Raw genomic sequence first — 21399 nt, forward strand, 5'->3', positions numbered from 1 at the left:
TGACTTGTGCTTTGGGAACGGAGCGATTTGTAGTGCAATGGAGAACAGACAATGGCCTTTCCTGTCTGTTTTCCATTAGACTTGGATAAAGGCCTTTGCTACCCACAGCCAGCGGCCAAAAAAATTCTGTATGTGCTCCATAGCTATTTTGAGGTTATTTGCTATCCTGCAAGAGTAGAGGAAGTGCAAGGTTTTAAATGTTAAGATTTCCTACCAACTGTGCTGCTCTGGTCAGCTCACATTCTCTCCAGTTCTGGCTGCAAGAACAAACAGCCCAGCCAGAGGTCAAGCAGTAAATGAAACCAGTGGATGACTTCGGGTAACTACAAAAATTGAATGTTGAATGAAAATGAGACTCCTCAGATCAGTCCTCTGCACTGAAGTGGTTAAGTGGGCTGTGATTAAAACAAATAAGTAATTATGCTAATTATAGATAAAAAGATAGAGAATTACCACTACAAAAGCACCTTCTGTGCTCTGGAGTGGCTTTGTTATATTTACAAAGAGGAAGTTGATAATCATAGGGTAAGCAAGAGGACACCCTGTTGGTGTAGTGCAGCACCCCCAGCTCTGCACGTCACTCTGAGATGGAGGTGGTACGGTGTCAGAGCTGCTTTTCCCAAGCAAAGCTCCATGATTCAGAACAGGTTCAGCTCCAGCGAGTAAGGTGCTGTCGAGCTATGAGAAACTGTGGGAACCTTTCCATCTCTATGCCTGTCATACTGAAGCTCACAAACAGAGCTCTTTGCTGGCCCAGACTAGCTCAGTTTGGCCTTTACCACTGCTGGTAATGGCTTTTATGATCACCAGGTTTTAAGTAATAAATAAAACAAAGATGCAAGCTCTGAAGCTGTTGCACTGCAGAACAACCCTGGGGTGGTGACATCCTGTCACAATTGAAGCATGGCAGTCCTGCTGACTAGTAACTTATTACAAAAAGTTTCTTTAGCAGCCTCTTCGTGCTCTATTTTGTGCAAAATGCTTGTATGCCAATGGGACTAAAAAGTTGGGGACTCGCTGGGTCACGGGTGCTGCAGGGCCCTCTTTGTGACCGTGGCAGTGTGGTGCTGGGAGATATGTTAAGATCTGGCTCTCCCTGCTGCATCCATTATTGTGCGCTAAGCAATTTGGATTCCAGTGCTGTCCGTCAGTACAGTGCTGTTCCTAAGCCCTAAATACCCCACAGGCTCTTTGTCAGAATGTTCCTATTAACAACTTGGTGAAAATAAAGGGTGAGGGGAAGGGAAGGTGGAGAAATAAATCTTATTTTAAATCTCTTGAGCTAGTTTCGTTTCAAATGGAAAGTTGCATGTGGACCACCCCAAGCTATTGTGCTGTGGACTGTCAGCTGTTTGTACAGGGAATCTGGGTAGAGGGTAAGAGTATCGTGCAGGGGAAGGGTGCACTGGGTTGTTTTTGTGCTGTATCCAGGAAGTTTCTAGCTCAGTATGAAGCTGAAATACATTGGCACACGTGGTAATCATTATGAGAAAAGAAAGGAACATTTAAATATGACAATTTGCTGCTTCCATTCTGTGGATTATGTTGGTGTCTAAGTGTTTTGCAGAGGTAGCTACATCTTGTAGAGGGATATGGGCAAATGAAGGGCAGATACCATTCTAGGGTGCTCAGTGAGCTGCCTGCTAAGCTTGGACATGGTACTTGTGGTCCTGGTACCTGGAACCTGCCTATGTGGTATGTATGGCTTCTGGAGGCTGGCTCTTAAATGTGGAGGAGGTGTCGGACTTGGAGCAAAATTGAACACCAGGCAACACGATGCAGGAAGAAAAGGGAAAACACTGCTGTAGTTTTTGTTGTGACTGGACCGCAGATGGCAGGTAGGTAACAGCCTTCTGGGCCAGCTTTTGCTTAAATAGCATGGGCACTGTAAGCAGAGGAGGACTGACAGCAGTTCTTGAACACAGACCGCAGGCATTCATGGAGCCCCCTCCTTCCCAATTTAAGGTCCTGCTGCTCTGTCTTCACTGTTTTATAAGCCAGTGTGTTCAAATACCAGCCAGCTTATGAAGGGCTACAGGAGGCTGGCTTCTGCCTCAGCACTGTCAGGCTCTCTCCTGCCCAGGCCCACAGAGCCCCACCAGTTCATAGCCACTGATGAACAACAGGGAACCTGATATGGGAAATGTGTTGGAGAAGGAAAGAACCTTGAGGAGTTAAGTAACACACATCTTTTCTGTCTAGCATAACTATAATGGTAACCTTTTATTATTGAAGGGATTGAAGTGACTAGAATCTGGTTGGCTTGTTGGGAGTGGTTGTGTGGCAATATAGCCTAATGTGATCGAAAAAGCAAATTGATAAGAAGAGGAAAAAAAACCACCTATGGAAGCAAGTCAGATGATGCCTCCTTGTAATTGTGATTCCAAGTAGCATTGCAGAGATTAACAGCCTGGCAGCCTTTTCATCTTAAATTTTATTTTTATAGGGGTTTATGACTTGGCACTGAAGTCAAGAGTGGGTGGAAACTTGGCAAATGTGGTTCAGCCCAGAAAGTGGATGTTATTTATATTTACTTCTCACCAGGATTTCAAAAACACTTGGTTACTGTTTTTGAGTTCTAACAAGTAGTAATTTATTGGTTTCAGTGACTTATTCTCTGTATATTTCTTAAACTACAAAATAGTTGAGAAATTGTTTCAGCTTTCCTGAAGCTACTTGTGGAAGGACTTTAGATCTCCAAAGGGTGTAAATGTAGTTCTTGATGCATTTCCTTTCAGTAGAATGCTCCTATTATTTCATGTACACTGAACAACATCTTTATTGTATGTACATTAAGTTAATTCCTGATTCTCAAGTAGCAGCTGTAGCTTTGGAATAATTACATTTGGTTTTCCTGGCAACAGTGTGCATTTAATAGCATTATTCAGGTACAGGCTCACCACAGAAAGGCTCAGGTGATTATATGGCCATGTGTTTTCTGTGTGGGCCATGGTGCTGGATGGGGTCTTCTCCAGAAACAACAGCCTTTCCTCCCTATGACCCTGCATGCCTTCTGTGCCTAATGCTTGGGAATGGGTACTTAATCAGTACTTAAGTAGGAATTGTTAGTACTTTCAGCAAACTGAAATGCTGTGTTGTGTGTTGAGTAGGCTGCGAGAAATTTATGGAGATGGACAGTCATTTACAATAATGTTTGTGTATTGCAAGAATTGTACGGCATTTCATAGCTGAAACATCGTGCACAAATAAACAGTTATAAAATCAGTTGAGTTGAAACATTGGCTTTTGAAGAAAGACGGAATAAGAATTTTATTAGAAATGTTTGATTTTTACTTATTTTTTTCATTAACAAGGATTTTATTGAAGGTTAAAGGTTTTTTGGATTTTTTTTTTTTTTAGGAAAAAAAAGGGAACAGGGAAGTAAAATATTTTGAAATAAAATTGCTGGGTACTAATTTACCTCGTTATAAAAATGAGTACTTGCGATGTTCTGGAATGACAGCTCTAAAGACAAAAGTTGTGTCTGTGTTCTGGGCATCATTCCCTCCCTCATGAGAATTCAACCCTCTCTGTCTGAGATTAACTCTGAAAGGTGAAAAGAGCTGTCTTTCTGTTTAAAAGGAAACAGAGAAAGTCATCAGTAAATTGTCACCTTGAGTACTATGTAAAGATTCAAAGCTTTACGTGGATTAGGTCTTAAAAGAGTTCAAAATCCTTGTACCATTGTTGATCATTACACAAGTTCTGATTGTGTTACGTTATTTATCAAATAAATCCTGTCGTCTCATTTAGCAAGAGCAACATAAACATGAGGGAGTAGTTTGTTAGCTGTATGGTAGCGGTCCCTGGACACTTCTAGATCAATAGATAAATGCCCAATTTTGTGTAGTGAAGCTCGTGGTATCTTCAACTTTGTATAAAATGACTTTTGATTACTTAAAGTTATCTAAGTAATAGTTTTACTTTTTTATTTTATAAACTTCATTTCCAATTTCAAATATTACTTGTAAAGGAAATTTGGTTTTCTAATACAGGCATTTAATTTGGCAGTTGCATGAAAAGGTGTTGCAGTATTACTGATGTAAGATATCTGAAAGGGCTGTAGCTGCATATATGATTACAATAAATGCATCTGGTTTGTAATGCTTCATTTTTTTTGTAATACAGTGTCACTTAAGAATAACAGGTTTTTGTTCAAAATTTATTTTGAAGATGGTAAAGACATAAAATAACGCTATAAACCAGTAAAAGGTTGCTGTCAGAATCTGTTTTCTGTAAAGTGGACATTCATGCACAGTTCCTTCAAGGTTTCCAGACAGAGTAATGAGGCTTTTGTTAGAACCATTGCTCTGAAATGTTCTCATTTGTGAATCAAGGATATGCGTGGTTACGTAGCATGCTTTCAGGCAAGCAACTTGATTCTGCTGCAGTACATCTAGGTGAATTCGCATTACCTGGTAACTTTATCTGCACATGATGCAAGGTAGACTTTATGTTGGAAAAAATATAATTGCCGAGTTTGTAATGAGAAGTTGTTCCATGAGCAGCATAGGGAATGGTCTGGTTTCCATTGAATTGGTGTGGGTGGATACTAATTTGGGTTTCTTTCCTTCAGCTAGATGCCAGTGATTCTGAAATTTTTCCCCTCTTTTAAAGAGTTATTCAATTTGATGACAGATTCAGAAGTTACTGACAGTGTGAGTGGGAATGTCTAAACTCGTTTCTTTAGGAAATGAGGCTGGAACAGACACCTGCTACCAGTTTTATGAGGAGGCTTCCTAAGAAGTATGAACATGTCTTGATTCTTGTTGCTCTTACTTTGTACTGCTTTTGTTCTGTTTTTGAATAGCTTTTATGCAAGTGCAGATTTGAAAACTAAATTGGGTGCTGTACACCTGGAGTAATTCTTACTCTAATGGTCCTCTTGTAAGTGCCAACTTTAATTGACAGCAAAATAATTTTTCTCTTTTAACAGTGGAAAGAGTGGAAAGAGAAAACCTTTCAGACTATTGTGTTCTTGGTCAACGTCCCATGCACTTACCAAATATCAACCAACTGGCAACTTTGGGAAAAACTAACGAACAATCTCCTCATGGCCAAATTCACCACAGTACTCCAATCCGAAACCAAGTGCCAACGATGCAGACAATGATAAACCCTGGGCTCCTGTCTCCTCAGCTCAGTCCACAACTGGTGAGGCAGCAGATAGCAATGGCCCATCTGATAAACCAACAGATTGCCGTCAGCCGGCTATTGGCTCACCAGCACCCACAGGCTATCAACCAGCAGTTCTTGAATCATCCACCCATCCCTAGAGCTGTCAAACCAGAGCCATCAAATTCATCGGTGGAAGTCTCTCCAGATATTTACCAGCAAGTCAGAGATGAGCTGAAGAGAGCCAGTGTATCTCAAGCTGTCTTTGCAAGAGTAGCATTCAACCGCACACAGGTATCCATTTCTGTTCTATAACCAAGAAGTGCTGAGGGGTCGAAGTTGTGACTCTTGTGGGGCTGTGTGGTTGTTGCAGATCAAGGAAAGGTGTACCCCAGAAATAGGGCATACCATCCACTGTTTTTTCCCCAGTCTCATTGGCATGATTGAGCAAGGCTGTGTATTCATAGAACAGCTGTTTGCTTGAAGTTGTTTACCCTAGTGCTGTTACCTGAGCTTTGTTCTCTAGTTATCGTTCTGCTGGTCTGAGTTCTTTCCTGAGTTCTTCTCTGTGGTTATAAACTTCCACATCTGCTCCTGCCTGATGGCCAGGGAAAGGTAACAAGAGACTAAGGGAATCAGCATCTTTTAGTTTATGTCACTTTCTCAGTTCCTTCTTGTGGTAACTGCTGTTGATTGCACAACTACTGCTGAGGCTATTGATACAGAAATGAGGAAGACAGGTATTCATAGGCCTAAAGGCAGTCTTGGTGCTGGCTGCATAAGAGACGATTGCTGGAAAAGATGTCTGCCATTTGCAGCTGGTTTTCTCACTAAAATATTGAAACTTAGATGTTAAAATAATTACACAGCAGCATCAGTGTAAGCCTAGCACCTGGAATACCTTAGGTGAATGCACATTCAGAAATGCAGGCTGTTTACATTTATCTTGCTGCCAGACAGCGTTCAAGGCATACAAAACACAATTTCTGGTTGATGATACTCCTCCGTAAGGGGAGTGACATATTTAAATATTGGTACAATTTTCTTTTGTACAGTCAGAGCTGATCTTTGAGATTAGCTTCACCAGCAAGAGAAGACAAGGGCCATGTTTGTATGTGTCTGCAGGAGGTCTGTCTGTTGAGCCATACAGTGCCTTTGTACGTTTTCCTGGATTAATGATTTTCTTTGGCACTGCCATTTTGGAAATGCCATATTATGAGGGAACTAATTAAAGTATGGAGCACATTTTTATTACTTCCCTTTTTCCATTAAATTCATAAGATGGCTGCACTCAGAAAAAACATTCATGTTCAATCAGCATGTCTTTGAGTTCTGGGGTTAGCCTTGAGGATATCGAATGAAAACTACATAGGAATGTATGAGTATTTCCTCTTTAAAATGCTGCTTTTAATTTGGAAAAGCTTTTCATCCCTCTGAGATCATAACCTGTTGTATATAAAGCCTTGTATAATCAAGGTAGATGGTACTGACAGAATGACATATTCTATACTTGAGTGAGAGCTCAGTATTAACCTTGCTGGTGAGGGTTTTGCTATAGTCACTGAACATGATGTTTTGCTTTAGTCGGACTGGGACAGATTGGTAATACCCAAATCTGTCACTAGACCACAAGTATATCCCTGTCAAGCTGTCAAACAAATTGTGTGTTAAACTGGCCGTTCAGCTGTAGTGTTTAAAAGGGGGCAATGTTTTATTCTGCGTGCCTAGGAAATCCCACGCCTCGCCTATCCCTGACTGTACACTCCACTTGACTTCTGAAGACAGCAGTGAAAAAGCAGGCGTTTTTGAGAGACTACTCTGCTCTTTTTTAGTGATTTTACAGTTTTTCATCTATCTATGGTGTTTAATAGCAGCTGTGATGGAAATTATCCGAATACGGACTAAAGAAGCTGTAATATGTTTTTGTTGTTATTGTTTATTTGGCCTATTTGTCCTGCACCGAGCCAGTGCAGGAACTGCAGGCTGTTGTCCTGCACACCACAGTGAAGAAAGTACTGCGCTGCTGCTGGGAGCTGTGGCAATGTCTCTGTGGTTCAGTACTTCACAAGTGTCTAACTGTTCAGACTGAGCTCACTCACTGGGAGCACAGACCTGAGCAGCCCTGAGTTGACAGGCCAATGTGATGTCCTTTGGGAAGGTGTCAGAGCACCTCTGCTGGACAGGACTGCACCAGGAAATGGGATGTAATGCTCTGTCCTCCAACCAGTTTACACTTGAGACTGGTATACAAAATAGTGTGTAATTCTTGGGGTATTAGAATCACTGATTTTGTCTTTCCTTCTGTCCTGCTGATATTTGTCTCAGACTGCACAAACTTCTCTAGATTTCACTTGAGGGAAAAAAAGATTGCTTCATTGCAAGTTATCAGACACATTTTTATATAAAAGGAAAGAAATTGTCTACTTCTTAGTCTTCCATCATACCTATGAATGTACCTGTACAGCCTGTGACAGTGATTCCAGAACAGGCTAGTCTCAAACATCCATAAAAGTGTTGCTCATCTCAGAGCTGTGCTTCAGTGGTCTAAAAGACCAGTGAACCTTACATGCAGTGCATTACATCCTTATGACCTATCACTGCAGCAAAATAGTGTAGTTGCATATTTATGCATTACTGTCCTTAGCTTTCACTTTCAACTCAAATCGGTCTCCCCTCAGGCCAGAGACTGTTACCCCAAGTAGTAAGAAGAGGTGCTCAAGCAGTCAGCTTTGCACTGCACTGTAGAAAACGTGGGATAATCCCAAACATCCATGGGGGGGAGAAGTGGAACTTCCTGATGTGAAAGTTCTGCTTTCACCTCCTTTCATTCTCCTTTCTGAGTCCTGTCAGGAGACACAGGGATCTGTGCATTTCTCTCTAGAAATATTTGGATTAGAAACTGAAGCCCTGTTATTTCTCATTATGATATCAAAGAATAGATGCTGTGTGCCAGCCAGCTAATGACTGTATTAATCACTGCGTTATGGGCCGCTGCTTAATCCTTCTTCATGGTAGTTCTGCAGCACACGTTAGCCTATAATTAAGTATAGCTTCATGAAATATGTACTGTGAGACTTGCTTAATAGATAAACTATTCTCTAATTTATTTTCAAGTCCAATGACCTACATACTCAATGCTGAAAAACCCCTTCTTATGAACATTATTTCTCCCCCGAGACCTTCCATCTGAGCAAATCTGTTAAATGAAGTAGAGGAAGCTTTGATCCAAACTAGGCTAAATCCATTGGAACAAATGGCTGACACATGTATGTATGCGTGTATGTGTGTGGGAAAGGAGGATGGTCAGAAGATGGAGAGGTACAGTTGCATGATTTGTAAGACATCCAAACCTTCCTCTAAAAATTGGAAAGTCATAGTTTCAGACACGCTATTTCCTTATGCCTGTGGCCATGCTGTTGTCTGCACATGTGAAAATAAAGTGCTTTGGTTTCTGTCACAAATGCTGCGCATTTCCTAGGACACAAACCTGCCACTGCAGTCCCACTGAGGTGGGAAGCTCAGTACTTGCTCTGTGCCCGGGACTGCAGCACAGCATGCTTGGCTAGGAATTGGCTCTGGCTCTGTTGACCACAAAGAGGGTTTCTTTCAAACAGAAAGTTCCAAAATGAACATTTTGAGATTTATTTGAAGTTGGATATCAGAAACCCTCAAAGTGCAAATAATTGATGCTTGGTGCCTCTCTGTGTCTTCTTTTTCCTTTATTGCTAGAGAATCAATGTCGCAGTTTTAATTCACCCTGTTGCAGAATCTAAATGCTTATTTATTCAGTGGTTTGGGACAGTTGGAAGAGAGTTCTTCAACCCCTACAGAGAATTCAGTTTTTGAAGGTTTTTAATGGCATTATTCCCAACAAGGGAGAAACTCCTACATAACCTTCAAAACATTTAAAATGATTGTGCCCACTAGCATTGTTTGTGTCACCTATGAATGGTGTGTGTTGGAAAGACATCCTCATAGGCTTTGTACATCCTCACAGATGCCAGTAGCACTGCATTTCTGGACTACAGGCATGGTCCTCCTATGTGAACTGTGGTGAGGTGCTATTCAAATTTGTCAGTGTGGTTTTGTAGCCTAAGGAGTGGTACTGGGACTGTTGTGCTGCAGGTTAGGGCCCAGTTGAACTTGGAAGATGCAGGTAGATAGGACAGAGCACAAAGGCTGCTTGTATTCCTGGCCTGCATTTAGCTGCCATCATTTCCTTCCCTCCACGGTGGCCCTGGGGACCCTCAGTCATACAGGCAAGGGAGTGGGTGTGGGTCGAGGCAGTGAAGGAAACTGGTTATAGTGAAGGTGTTCAGCAGCATTGTTGGGGCAAGAGATGTGGTTTCTTGCTCATGTAATTACTTCTAAGACTATGGACTTGCTCCTGGAGGAGAATACACACGGGATTTTTCAGCATCCTCTGGGGAGAGTCAATGTACTCCCTCCCTCTTGTGCCATAGTGTCTCCTAATGCAGCACCCAAGTTGCAACTGAAAGGGCTGATATCACCAAAGCTGGTGGTATCACGAGTTGTAGTGTATTGCTAAGTGGTCATGTGGTGATGGATACAGAGGTAAGAGAGGACTTGTTTAAAGGGAGTGCATGAAAATGCTCTTTTGAGTTCACCCTGTCCTTCTCTGAAATGGTTGTTGTTGTGGTTTCTTTTAGCGAATCAGAAGTTACTGAAGTAATCTCTGCTCTTCAAAATCTGTAGTTTTAAACCAGAAGATTTGAATCCTGCTTTGCATGAGAAAAATTAACTTGTTTTCCACTTGTGCCTGCTTTCTGGGCATCCCTCATTGCTGCAGTTTCAGACAGGGGAGGATGGTCAGGCTGTTTTTGTAAGGGTCCAGACGCCCTAAGTCACTGGATCAGGGAACCGCTTTTCTCTGCTTTGGGAGTACCCCATCGACTGAAAAGCCTATAGACTGAGTGTTTTCTGTTTATATCTTTTTTTTTTTTTTACGCATCTTTTTTTGCCAATGTTTTGACATAATAGCCAAAACTAGTAAAATGTTTGGGCGAATGGCCAGTGCTTGTTTTACTGAACAGCCTCGCAAACTGGGAATATCTGTGAACCTGAGGCTTTTTGAATGAAACAGTTGTGGTGCCAGATACAGAGAGCTGGAGGAGCAGGCATGTTTGGGATGCATGTAACTCTTTTCCCAAAGAAAGTTGGCTGCATCTAGCTTTCTGTTCCTTTTCTCTCTCAATAGTTAGCAACGAGGAAGCATTTTCTAACATATAGACCGGAAGGCAGGTCAGCTCCTGTGACTTGTGCTTTTTGGGTACAATCAAGTAACAGAACAGGAAGGGGGAAACTCTACTTTTACACCCTCAGATGTAGTGATATTTATAACGAAATAAAACAAATGGATTCATCTTGTTTGAGGGATTCTGCCATGCTTTGACTGCAGCAGTGGGCTGAGGTGTAGGTTCAGTTCTGGGTGCCCCAGCTCCTGGTGTGACTGTGGGTATGTCCAGGCTCCTGCCATGAGAAAGGGGACAGTAATGCTGCTTGGTGTGCAAAGATGCAGCAAGTCAGGTGTGGGGGGGCTTGGAGGCTCTGAGGGCAAACGGAGAGGTTGGTGAGAAAACTCCAAAGAAAATCTTTGGAGGCAAACAGGGAAGCGTTGGCAACTCTTCATTCGTGCCTAATTCTGCTTTCTTTGGCAAAATTCCCCCAGACTGGAGTGGGAGCAGAACTGGGACCTTTAACAGGCTTTTTAAGATTAGAAATATGCTCTGTTGAAATAGCTGGAACTTCCACCTCTGCTTTCTTGCGAGCCAAATCCTGGACAGAATTCCTCTTGCAAATAATTCTTCCTTTGACTTAAGTGAGAGAAAGATGAGCAGCTTTCGTTCTCTGCCTACTATCTGGTGAGACATTCAAGCTGCTTTCATTGCTATGGTGTCTGTTCCATTGTGCACAGACTTTCAATTAGTGAGGGTTCTGGTTTTGTTTTTTTGAGGGGGGAATTTTTGTTGTGTTTTTCCCCATAGAAAACTCTGTTATTGCATGAAACCGTTTCATGCTGTCTCCTTGTTTTATTCTTCTGTGTAATGTGGCACAAGCAGCGTTCTGTTATAGTCCCAGGAAAGAAGGCAGTCTGTAAGGGAAGTGCTTAATTTAATAAATTGCAGATTTTTAGTACATGGGATATTTGTTCCAACCGTTGGTTTTTGCACTGCCCAAAATTTCAGTTTCAATTAAGTTAATTGTATTCAATAAGCTGAATGAAAAGATCTTAAGCAGCACGTGAGTCAGGCTTTCAGAATGTGTGCTTGTCGGGGGCGGCTGCTGCCTGCTCAGCTGAGGCACAGGAGCCCTGAGCCTGGGAGCGAGCGCACGGCTGTACAGCGTGCTCGAGTGCTGTGTCCTGCTCGCTTCCCAGCTTGTTTCAGTACAGAGGTTTGACGTGCACCTTATAAATGGTGGCACCGCGTGGCTGCAGGTGGTGGGTCCTTCTCTGCCTGCTTTTCTCCATGCATCCACATTCAGCTCAAGACGCGCATCTTGTCTTCCCTAATAAAAAGAAATACGGTAATAAAAAAGAGACTTTATTAAACTAATGCAATAAAGGCATTTTCTTTGAGAATTTAAACACTTCATTTTTAATAATAAAAATCAAATTGTCATAGTTGGATCCTGTATAAGTTTTATTCAAATCAGCCTCTAAATGCTGCGTGCCTAAGCAGCTCTCTCCTGAGATGTATGTATTTTAGCATTAGTTAAATGAGTTTAAGAACGAGATTCATACTTTGGCTGTAGGCAGTGAATCTAAGGATCAGGAGATTTTTAAATTTTTTTTTTTTAATGAGAGACTGATGCAATGCATTCAGCTGTACTGAGGGTGTTAGGAGACACCTGATTTCCTGTTCACACTGGTGGAAAACAGCACAGTCCTTTGACTTCTGTAGCTCATGTAAATGGACAAGAGCATTGCATGCAGATGCTTTGCATGTTGAGACAGAAAGAGGTGGTCAAGGAAACGGGTGCAAATGCAGTTTTGCGTGATGGAAACTGTGACAGGATAGATCTGAAGGTGCTTGGTTTGGCTAACAACTTGAAATTTTCCACTGATTATCTAAACTAATTTTGCTGCACAAAATTGGACTGGACACATTGCCAGGATAAGCATTTCTAAGCAACTTCCAGCACTTCTGCTTTATATCCTAGATGAAGTTAGGAAGAGATGCAAGGGAATGGAGGCAAAGCTATGTCTGAAAATGAGCTAGATTCCTAAGAAGCAAGTGCTTCCTGTAGACTTGGTTGAGTCCTGCATACTTAGAGGCAAAGATTTCTCTCTTAAAAAATGATTAATGCGTCTTATTCCGCCTAGAAAACAATACTGGAGGTCGAAGCTGAAGCCTCTAGTTAAAGCCAAGAGGCAAAGAGATATCATGGTAAAAGTTTGCCCTGGCACAAGAAAAACATGGCAGATAGAACTGCTTCATTTCCTGGAAGGGTGATGAGAAGTTGGTGCTTCTGCAGAGCTCCACAGACTGACCTTCAACCTCAGCTTTCAGCTGCAAACAGGAGGCAACTTTAAATACAGTCATTCATTCCTGCCTGGCCAAACCAAGCTTCTTGTTGCGTACTGACGTGAGATTTCTGTGTAGGTCACTAGGAAGGACTAGCTAACCAGAGGCTCTCAGGTGTGCTGCCTTCACATGCTGGAAACAGACCTTTCATACCGAATGAGGATGCTGAGAGGGGACAGGCTTATTGCACGGGTCATGAAGATTCAGATTCTGACTTGAATAAACACCTATGATTTCTGATCCTCATCAATCACATCTATACCTGAAGGGAAGCAGAATAGCTTTTCTTTTGAGATGGCTGGTTACGTGTGCTGTTTGTGCTTTGAGTACTACAGAAACAAAATTTTTCAGCATTTTCACTGTTGCTCTTGGCAGTAGCTTAAGTATGGATAGGCACAGATTAACTGACAGTATGAAGAAAGTGTTTATGCTTTTTTAGTCCTTTGTGTGCATATAATCTACAGAACATACAAGCTGAGGTTTAGTGCATTAGTGGGGTTTATTCAGGTTTTTGCCCTGGCCAGTGTTTCAGTTGTCCCAAGCCTTGTTCTGAACCTTTTTAAAGCTGTGCCTGCTCTTGTGGCCACATTGCTGAGGTGTGGGTGAAGCAGAGTGCTGCTCCAAGCTGAGGCTCTGAACTTGATGTGCGTGAGGTCCTGGCCAGTGCTGTGAGTCCCCAGCTGCCTGATGGCCCTCACCCTCCTCTGTCCTGAGGACATCGGTGTCTGGGCTGTGTTCCAGCATGACCTCCTTAACCTGATCCAGACTACTTTTGAAAAGCCTTGGTTGCAAAACTGTCCTTCCTTAGGTCATTGGTAGTGCAGTCTGCTGTCCCACTGAGACCTCATTTATGCCTTTACAAACCTGAATCAAAGCTCTTTGGGAAGAAGGCAGAAAGACTTTGCTTGCCTTCCATGGGCTTTGGTCGAGCCTTTGTGTTGGTCTCAAAGGCTGGTTAGTCGGTCCTTCAGATCGAGGAATTGGCCTGAATAACATTTACTCTCATTGTAGTGCATTTTCTTTCAGAAGTTGCTTGAAAAAGTTTCTTTGTGAGGTTTGACGTGTTTGTCCTGGAAATCCTGTATCTGGGAAAAAAATGAGTTCACAAATGGATTTCATTGGATGAGTGCAGGGCAAACCCCCAAGATAGTGACTTTGCTGAATTGTTTTTGAAAGATTAGATTTCACTTGTTTGAAAAAAAGAGAAAAAAAAAAAGTCAAAATTGCTCCTACCTTAAATAGCTCCAAAGACTTTTTTATTTTGACTGGACATGCGCTCCTTTCTCCACTTCTGGCTAGTTTTTTTTTTTTTTTTTTTTTTTTAAGTCAATTAGGGATCCAGTGTGAAATTTAAAAAATAGCATCAGTTCCAAGCACAAACCAAAATGTGCTTATGCAGAGTCTTTCTCTTGGGATGCTTGGATAGCACAGCTCAGCAGAGCCTGTGCAACTGTTCAACTTTTCATCTACTGCCTTTTCAGTAACTGGCTTAAAAATGATGCCCAGGAGTGGAAAAGCAAAGATTTTAATAAGCTACCTAACTTGAAATTCATCCTAAAAGCTGTGTTTGGTAAAGGAGACCTGTTTGGTCACTTAAAATCAGTACTAGACTTTCTAGTCCCTGAGTCTCTTAGGTTTGCAGAGTTGATTGCTCTGCAGACTGCCAGTTTTATTTATTTGTTTATTTATTTATTTTAGCATGAGATGTAAGTAAGTCGGAATGAGCTAATTTAGCCCATGGAATTTTATAACAAAAGTATGAGTGCTGTGGGTTCCCCCCCCTCAGCCCCTCCAGCAGAAATACAATTTGCAGAAATGAAAACATTCTCTGGCTGGCTTTAGGGTTCTCTCAAAAATAGAAACAGTGGGGTTGTCTGGCTGGGCCAGTTTCCTCACCACACACCTGGTGTATATCGCTTTAAAAAATAAATTATGCCTCATTAAATTACAATTAAATGAAATCATGATCATTTGTTTTTCTGGAAGGAAGATGTTTTGCATATTGAAAGCCTAATTTGTTGCAGGTGACAAAAAGGCTGAACGGATTATTTAATATCACTTTATTTTTATATTGTTGCTCTCTGGTTAGTTTGTGTATACTTCAGTAGCTCAGAATTATATTATTGTAAACATTATTGCTCTCAAGACACTTAAATTTATTGTTCTACTCTACCGCTCAGCTATCTAAGCGCTTTTGTTTACCAGCACTGTTTATCTTTAGTTGCAGGAGGACAGGAGATTTTTCCGTCTAAGTTGGTTTTCTTGTTATATGTCCTGCTGTCGACATGGCTCTGGAGCTGTCAAAGTGGCTTTGCCTACTATAATTGAGCCGCAGGCACTTGTTGCAGCCAGATTTGCTAGCTGCAGGCTCGGAATGAGCACTGGGGCAGGGCCCAGTGGCCACTGATGTGGTGTTCTAGGGTCTGGTGACTGAGATGTGTGCAATATTGCTATGTCTCTGTAAAGGATGAGATCTTCATAGAAACATGAGGCACAAACTCAAGTCAGAACCGTCGACTCTCTCCCACGATGTGCCATTTCTGATTGGAGCCCCCGAGCCCAGAGCTGGTGTCTCAGGCAGTAAGATACCTTGTCAGTGCCATGACTGAGCCACGTGTACCTGTGCCCCTGATTTACATACGGAGTCGATGACTGCGAAAAGTAATTGCTGGCATGCTTTCACATATGCTCTCCATTTTTGAAATTGAACCATAAATTTAGCCAGGCTAAGATGGGAGGAGAAAAAGCGGTCTTAGAGTCAGCTCCAGAAGCTTTCAGGTGCCTTTTTTTCCACAACCCCATTAATTTTTGGAAGCTGACCCAAAGGGGAAACAAAAGTTACATATCCTTTAAGACCTAGAAAATTAAAAATTTGGAGAATCTGTGGAATTGATATTTGTTTACTGCCTTCGGAGAATTTTCCACTGACTTTAAGGGGAAATTATAATAGGGACATGCTGTATTGATCTTGGAATGCCTCAAGTCACAGGCTCAGCTTTCTGAAGCGTCCTGTTTCTGTTACTGTGCAGCGCGTGAGTCTGGCAAACTTTGGAATTCTTTTTACAGAAGATCCCTACTTTCCCTGAGGGGTGGTAAACTCTGAGAAGGAATCTGGGTGCGAGCTCGTGGCTTTGTCAGGGCTGCAGAGTGACAGAAGCAATGCCAGGGCCTGATGGCGCCCGTGCAGGCCTGCTCCACCTGCCCGCCTCCCTGCAGCCTCCTGCTCCCGTTCCTGGTCTGAGGGTCTCGCCATGCCTTCAGGCCCAGACTGGGCCATCTGGGGTCTGCAGGGACTCCTGTCTTTGTCATGTAGATTAGGAGCTGAAAAGGTGAGCTGTGTCTAGCCTACCTACAGGTTACCTTTGGAGCTTGTTTCAAGCACTTCAGGCATCCATACTGCTGAAGCACAGCTTGTGCGTATGTCTTTTAACGTGGATGTTCAGTAGCAGGTGACAGATAAAAGTAGATACAGACACTTGTTTGCCTGTCTGTTTTGTCAGGAATTCTGTTCAGTAAGATCACTAAATAGCAACAGTGTTGGCATTTGCACATTACTCAACTGTATGACCGGGGTTTTAGCAAATCTTTGGGGGGGAGACTCTGGTATGGAAGAAAATAGGCTGAACGTTACAGGGTTTTGACTGGGTGGCTGTTTTCCGGTAACGTTTTCCTTACGAGAAAGAAGTGCTGGTGAGGCAGCTTGCCTGTCACGACTGTGCAGTAGTGGTGCAAAACATTCACGTCAGCAGCTGTGGCTGGATCGCAGTGGGGCCCTGTGTCCCCTTTGTGGCTGAAGGCCGCAGCTCCCATGGTGGCCTGGGGCTTGTGGCACCGCTTCATTGTACAGCAGCGTATGTGAGCACTTGGCTCAGGAGGGGACTTTATCGCTTCTGGGAGTGAAATGGCTTCTTGTGAAGTGGGGATGTGGTGGGTGCCTCTGGAGCGTGGGTGGAACGTGCTTTGCTCTAGTGGTTAGTGTAGGCCCCCCAGGCCTGTATATTGTGCCCTGACTTCCACATAAGCTGTGCTTGCAGTTATGCATTACTTTAATCTCATCATTAGACTTAAGCTTCATTTAATGCTATTTTCCTCTCTCTCTCCATCTCTTTTTTCTTTTTTCTCTTTTTTGATTTTGTGCTGGTTACCTCCTGGCAGAATGGTTTTTGTTAAAATTAGGTGAATATAGTGTTAATTTGTTGTTGCAGCAAGAAGCCCATGGTGTTTTCAAATAAGGCATAAAAGAATGGGTTAAATCCCTAGAGCTGTATTCTAAGGCTTTATTATTTACTGCATTTTCTCCTCTCAGAAACAAGGGTCCAAACCAAAATGAACGGACTATAACATCAAACCCAACCAAATGTTTTTCTTTATAAACCTCCTGCACTGTTTAAATGTCAAAACTAAATATACCAAACTTGGCAGATTTGTCAAAGATGAACAGGCCTGCCAAGCATTCCCAGCATCAAGACAAGACAGAGAGAGAGGGAGAGGGAGACATCTAACAGCTCCTAAAATATTTGCTGCAAGCACCTGGTGGTAACTGCAGTTTCTTCTACCCAGTGCACCTGCCTTCATATCCAGGATTTCTATGCTCACATGCTTATTTATATGCTTATTACAGTGCCAGAATAGGACAGTTGCAAAATAAACTCCAGTCCTCACGAGACAAGCGCTTTCCTACAAAATAGCCCCTGTGGAAGAGGCTATGAGATTCTGATGTAGGCTCTCAGTTTTTCTAAACAAATTTAAAATACCACCATGTGACTGGACTTATAAATTTTTTTAACCAGGGCTTGTTGTCTGAGATCCTGCGTAAAGAAGAAGACCCTAGGACAGCTTCCCAGTCCCTCCTGGTAAACTTAAGGGCGATGCAGAATTTCCTCAACTTGCCGGACTCGGAACGGGATCGAATCTATCAGGATGAGAGAGAGAGAAGCATGAACCCTAATGTGAGCATGGTGTCTTCAGCAGCCAGCAGCCCAAGCTCCTCTAGAACTCCCCAGGTAAGATGTGATCCTTTGTTTGTTATGTGGTCCTGTGCTAATGTTAGTCCAGGGAAGGAGGTTTTCTCTGCCCTTCCCTTGTATGTTGCTTCCTTTGCTCAGGTGAGTTGTGGGAATCCTTTTATAAGTACTTGGAGAGGCTGTTAAGAGGTGTTTATTGAATTGAAACAAGACTTAGTGATGATTCTAGCTTTGATCAATGCCATAAATGCAAAAAAGAGTATTTGATTTTAGTCCCTGAATGGTTGCTTGCGGGCTTTCCAGATAAGAGTATTTTAGACTGTGTTACAGAAAGATTATGTACAGAACTTTTTGTCTTAGTGCTCTGTGATGTTCTACAGAACACAGGAAATTTCTGAGCTTGTGGAGAGATTCATATATGTTGCAGTCAAAAACATGCAGTGATTAGGAGCCAACAGTGAGTTAGAAATCAGTGCACTCTGCCTACGAAATGACAATCCTTTAGTTAGTTTACACTAGTAATTATTTGAAGTACAGAAAGTACAGATGGCACAGTGCTGGGGCAGGAGATGATGCTTTGAAGCTCTAAACCAGTAAACTTAACGAATCAGGTTTATTAACATTCTGTTCCTATCCACTTCTCTACATAAGCAGTTCCTTTGCGCTAAGAATGAACATGCAGGTACTACCCTGTCATAGTGTATCACCCTTCAGCCAGGCTTCTTGCTGTTCCAGACATACACTCCAAAAGGGAAAAGGTGATTGCACAGAGACAACAATTAAATGTCTTGTCATGACATTTGTGTAACTTGAGTTTGAAATTTCTAATTGTGCAGGTGTGACAGCTCGGTCTAGCACTTCTCTTCATCTGTCATAAACAGGCCTTTGTAACCCTCCTGCTCGGGTACTTCCACAGTCATGCAGTCTGCAGAGTCTCTGAGTGCTCGCTCAGGCTGTGCATGTCATAACCATGCTTATAGTATTACTGAGCAATTCTCATCCTGAATACTGGAGCTGCAGCTGCTAAAAATAAGAGTCTTGGAGCAGGGGGTTAAAGGCACGTAGATCGTCCTTAACGTGTGCTGATTTTGTAGAAACTGTTGAGCTCAGTTCACGTGTTTGGGTGGGCTCTACTGCTACACATGATGTAAAGAACTGCTTTCACTGAAAGCAAGCACATCTTGCCAAGCGGAATTGAATGCTGAATTTTTGTAATACACAAAATTCATTGTTGCATAACTCATAACTGTTTTTAGTTATCTTTCTGTGAAAGCAAAATTCTGAAGAGAACTGTTTTAACATCTAAATAGTGTAAACTCTTTCTGCATTTATATTTTCATGAAAGAATTAGCTTACTACTGCTAATATTTAGTGCAATAGATTTCATAACTTGAATAGAATAATAATAATTAAAAAAAAAAAAAAAAACCAGAAAGAAATGGGTGAGTTAGATGCAGTCTGGTGAAAATAAAAATCAGCTCTCTGTCAGATCTGTCACTCTGTCTCTTTCCTCTGTCAAAATAAGAAATCTTCCCTGTGTTCTAGTGACAGCTTTAAGTAAGGAAAATTTTGCTCTTCTTTTTAAGAGTGAAGCATTGTTAGAAAACCATACTCTAGAAATATGTAGCAGCTCGCCTGTCCCTTATTTTCTTGAAGAATTTGGTAGAATATTGTGAGATTTTTTAATCACCAAAAGCAGTGCAGAAACCTTTCTGTACCCAGTGCTTGTCTTGTGCCCACTGGATAAAATTTCCCCAGTCCTCTGAGGGCCAGCACCAGTCAGCACAGGTGCTGTTTTGACAACTTGGACACCTCTGCAAATTAGGCTGCTTCCCAGCTCCTGGGCAGGCAGCTCGGCTACTGTGCTTCCCCATATGCCTGGTATTAGTCCTGATGAGACAAGTTCCTGTTCATATACCATGCAGCCATTCTGAAACATTGCCTCCCCAGGAAAATATGTTGTATACCCCAGATAATGGTGCTTTGGGGGATAGCAGTGCTAACCAGTGAGGAGGAACTATACTGGCCTTTCAAGAATTATGTTACAGTGCTGAAGAAGTTGATTTAATGTCATTTTGAAACATGGTTTCCATAGATACCAATCTCTTGAGGCAGTACTTCTGGAAATGATTTTTTTTAGCGTGCTGGATAGAGCATGGTTAAGCGATGGGACAGCCGTGGAGGTGGGCTCATGAGCACAAGGAGTCCTAGCTTGACTCCGTCGCTCTGGAACCCAAAGCCCCTCAGGGTATTCCCCGAGCACAGACAGATGTGATCTAGCACCGGTGCGGAGGTGAGAGCAGTAGATCCATCTAGCAAGAGGATGCAGGTGCTTGGGGGAAGAGGTTCTGAGCTTTTAAAGGCTATTGCATACATGTTGCCAACTCTCTTTTCTCTGTCGAAGACCAGCACTAACTGCTGGGATTTCAGCACTCCAGCATTGTGATTACAAACCCTTTTCTTTTTTTGTTTTCTTTCTCTTTTTTTCACCATTTGAGATTCAGACATTTCAGTAATGCAAACTTCTTGCTAATATGAAGATCAATTTTGAATCCAGGCCTCTGGCTTTAAACACTTGCTTCTGATATTTCTGTTTAGCACCTGTCCTACCTATTCTGATGCTTAAATAAAAAAGAGCCTGGCTTTCAGGGTGCAGTGGGCAGGCTGGCTTCTGAGTTCTGGCTGTGGAGCTGGCAGTGCAGGAGATCTGTGCAGGACAAGATGTGTTTTGAAACTTTCCTTTATATGCTAATTTTGTTCTCAGAACCTCAGGCCTCACCTTCCAGGCCTTGGTGACTTCAGCTGCTGTGCTAATCAAAGGCTCCATTGCCTGGGAAGACTTTCTTTATACCCTTCGCAGCGCTGCAGTGTCTTCAGTTAAGCTCCACTAAATGAATCCTGACAGATTTGGACAATCCTCTTCCTTTCCCATGATCTCTTCGTTGCTTTCCTGTGTTCCTCACAACTGTCCTGTCTCTTGTCTATCCCTGAGGATTGAATTTTGGAGCTCGTTGTCCCTGTCAGTCCATCCATGGGGCTGTACCCACTCATGGTCAGGGCCTGTGGATGAGTTTGGCCTTGGCCTCCAGTGGTGCCAGAGCACCAGAGGCCCCGGTCTGCCACAACTGTGCTCCTACTGCCCTAGTCTTAATGCAGAGATGCAGAAATCTCCAGCCCTTTCTCTATGGGTCCTGTTCTGAGAGTGCTGTTGTGTTGGAACAGCCAGGAAACAAGCCAAGGAAGCACAAAGCTGTAGGGGGCCCTTGCTGAGCAGGGTGCACACATTCAGTTGGCCGCTGTGCCATGCAGCACTGTGCGGATTGTGCACAGTGATCTCCTGATCCTCAGACTGGCTTCAGAAAGAGAGGAGATACAGGTTGATGAAGGCTTTATCTGCAAGCAGTAGGAAGAGTGATTAGATTGTTGTCTTGATTGAATTTTGTCTCCGTTATTAATGTGGGCCTTGGAATAGAAAAGATGTTAGGCACAAGAAGATTTGGAGGAAAGCATAACGAAGTTCAGAAGGCTTGGTTTTGCCTAGTTAACCTTCTCATTAACAAAGAGGCATTTGGCCATGTCTACCTAGTTAAAAATTGATATTAGATGTAGCAGCCTTCAAATCTGGTACAATGGCAGGAGCCAGCTGAAAAGGCTTATGATTGGACCAGATGACTGAATATCACCAGGGTTTACGGGAGGTTTGCATCTCTATGAAAATGTGAGCTTTGTGACTTAGCTTAGTTTGTTTCTTAAGACTTTCACATCTCAAGAGA

At 42.5% G+C, this 21399-nt stretch overlaps 1 protein-coding gene across 1 annotated transcript in view; it reads left to right on the plus strand.

Annotated features, from left to right (window-relative positions):
* Positions 1-21399, plus strand: part of SATB2 (SATB homeobox 2) — a gene marked incomplete at its 3' end in the record, with an annotated part of 122170 nt that overhangs the window by 67575 nt on the left and 33196 nt on the right. The window contains exons 6-7 of the mRNA XM_079539136.1: positions 4937-5409; positions 17453-17665. Coding sequence (XP_079395262.1) covers positions 4937-5409; positions 17453-17665 — 686 coding nt within the window. The remainder of the gene's footprint in view (positions 1-4936; positions 5410-17452; positions 17666-21399) is intronic.

Source organism: Tetrao urogallus (assembly GCF_951394365.1).
Source record: "Tetrao urogallus genome assembly, chromosome: 8".
NCBI lineage: Eukaryota > Metazoa > Chordata > Aves > Galliformes > Phasianidae > Tetrao > Tetrao urogallus.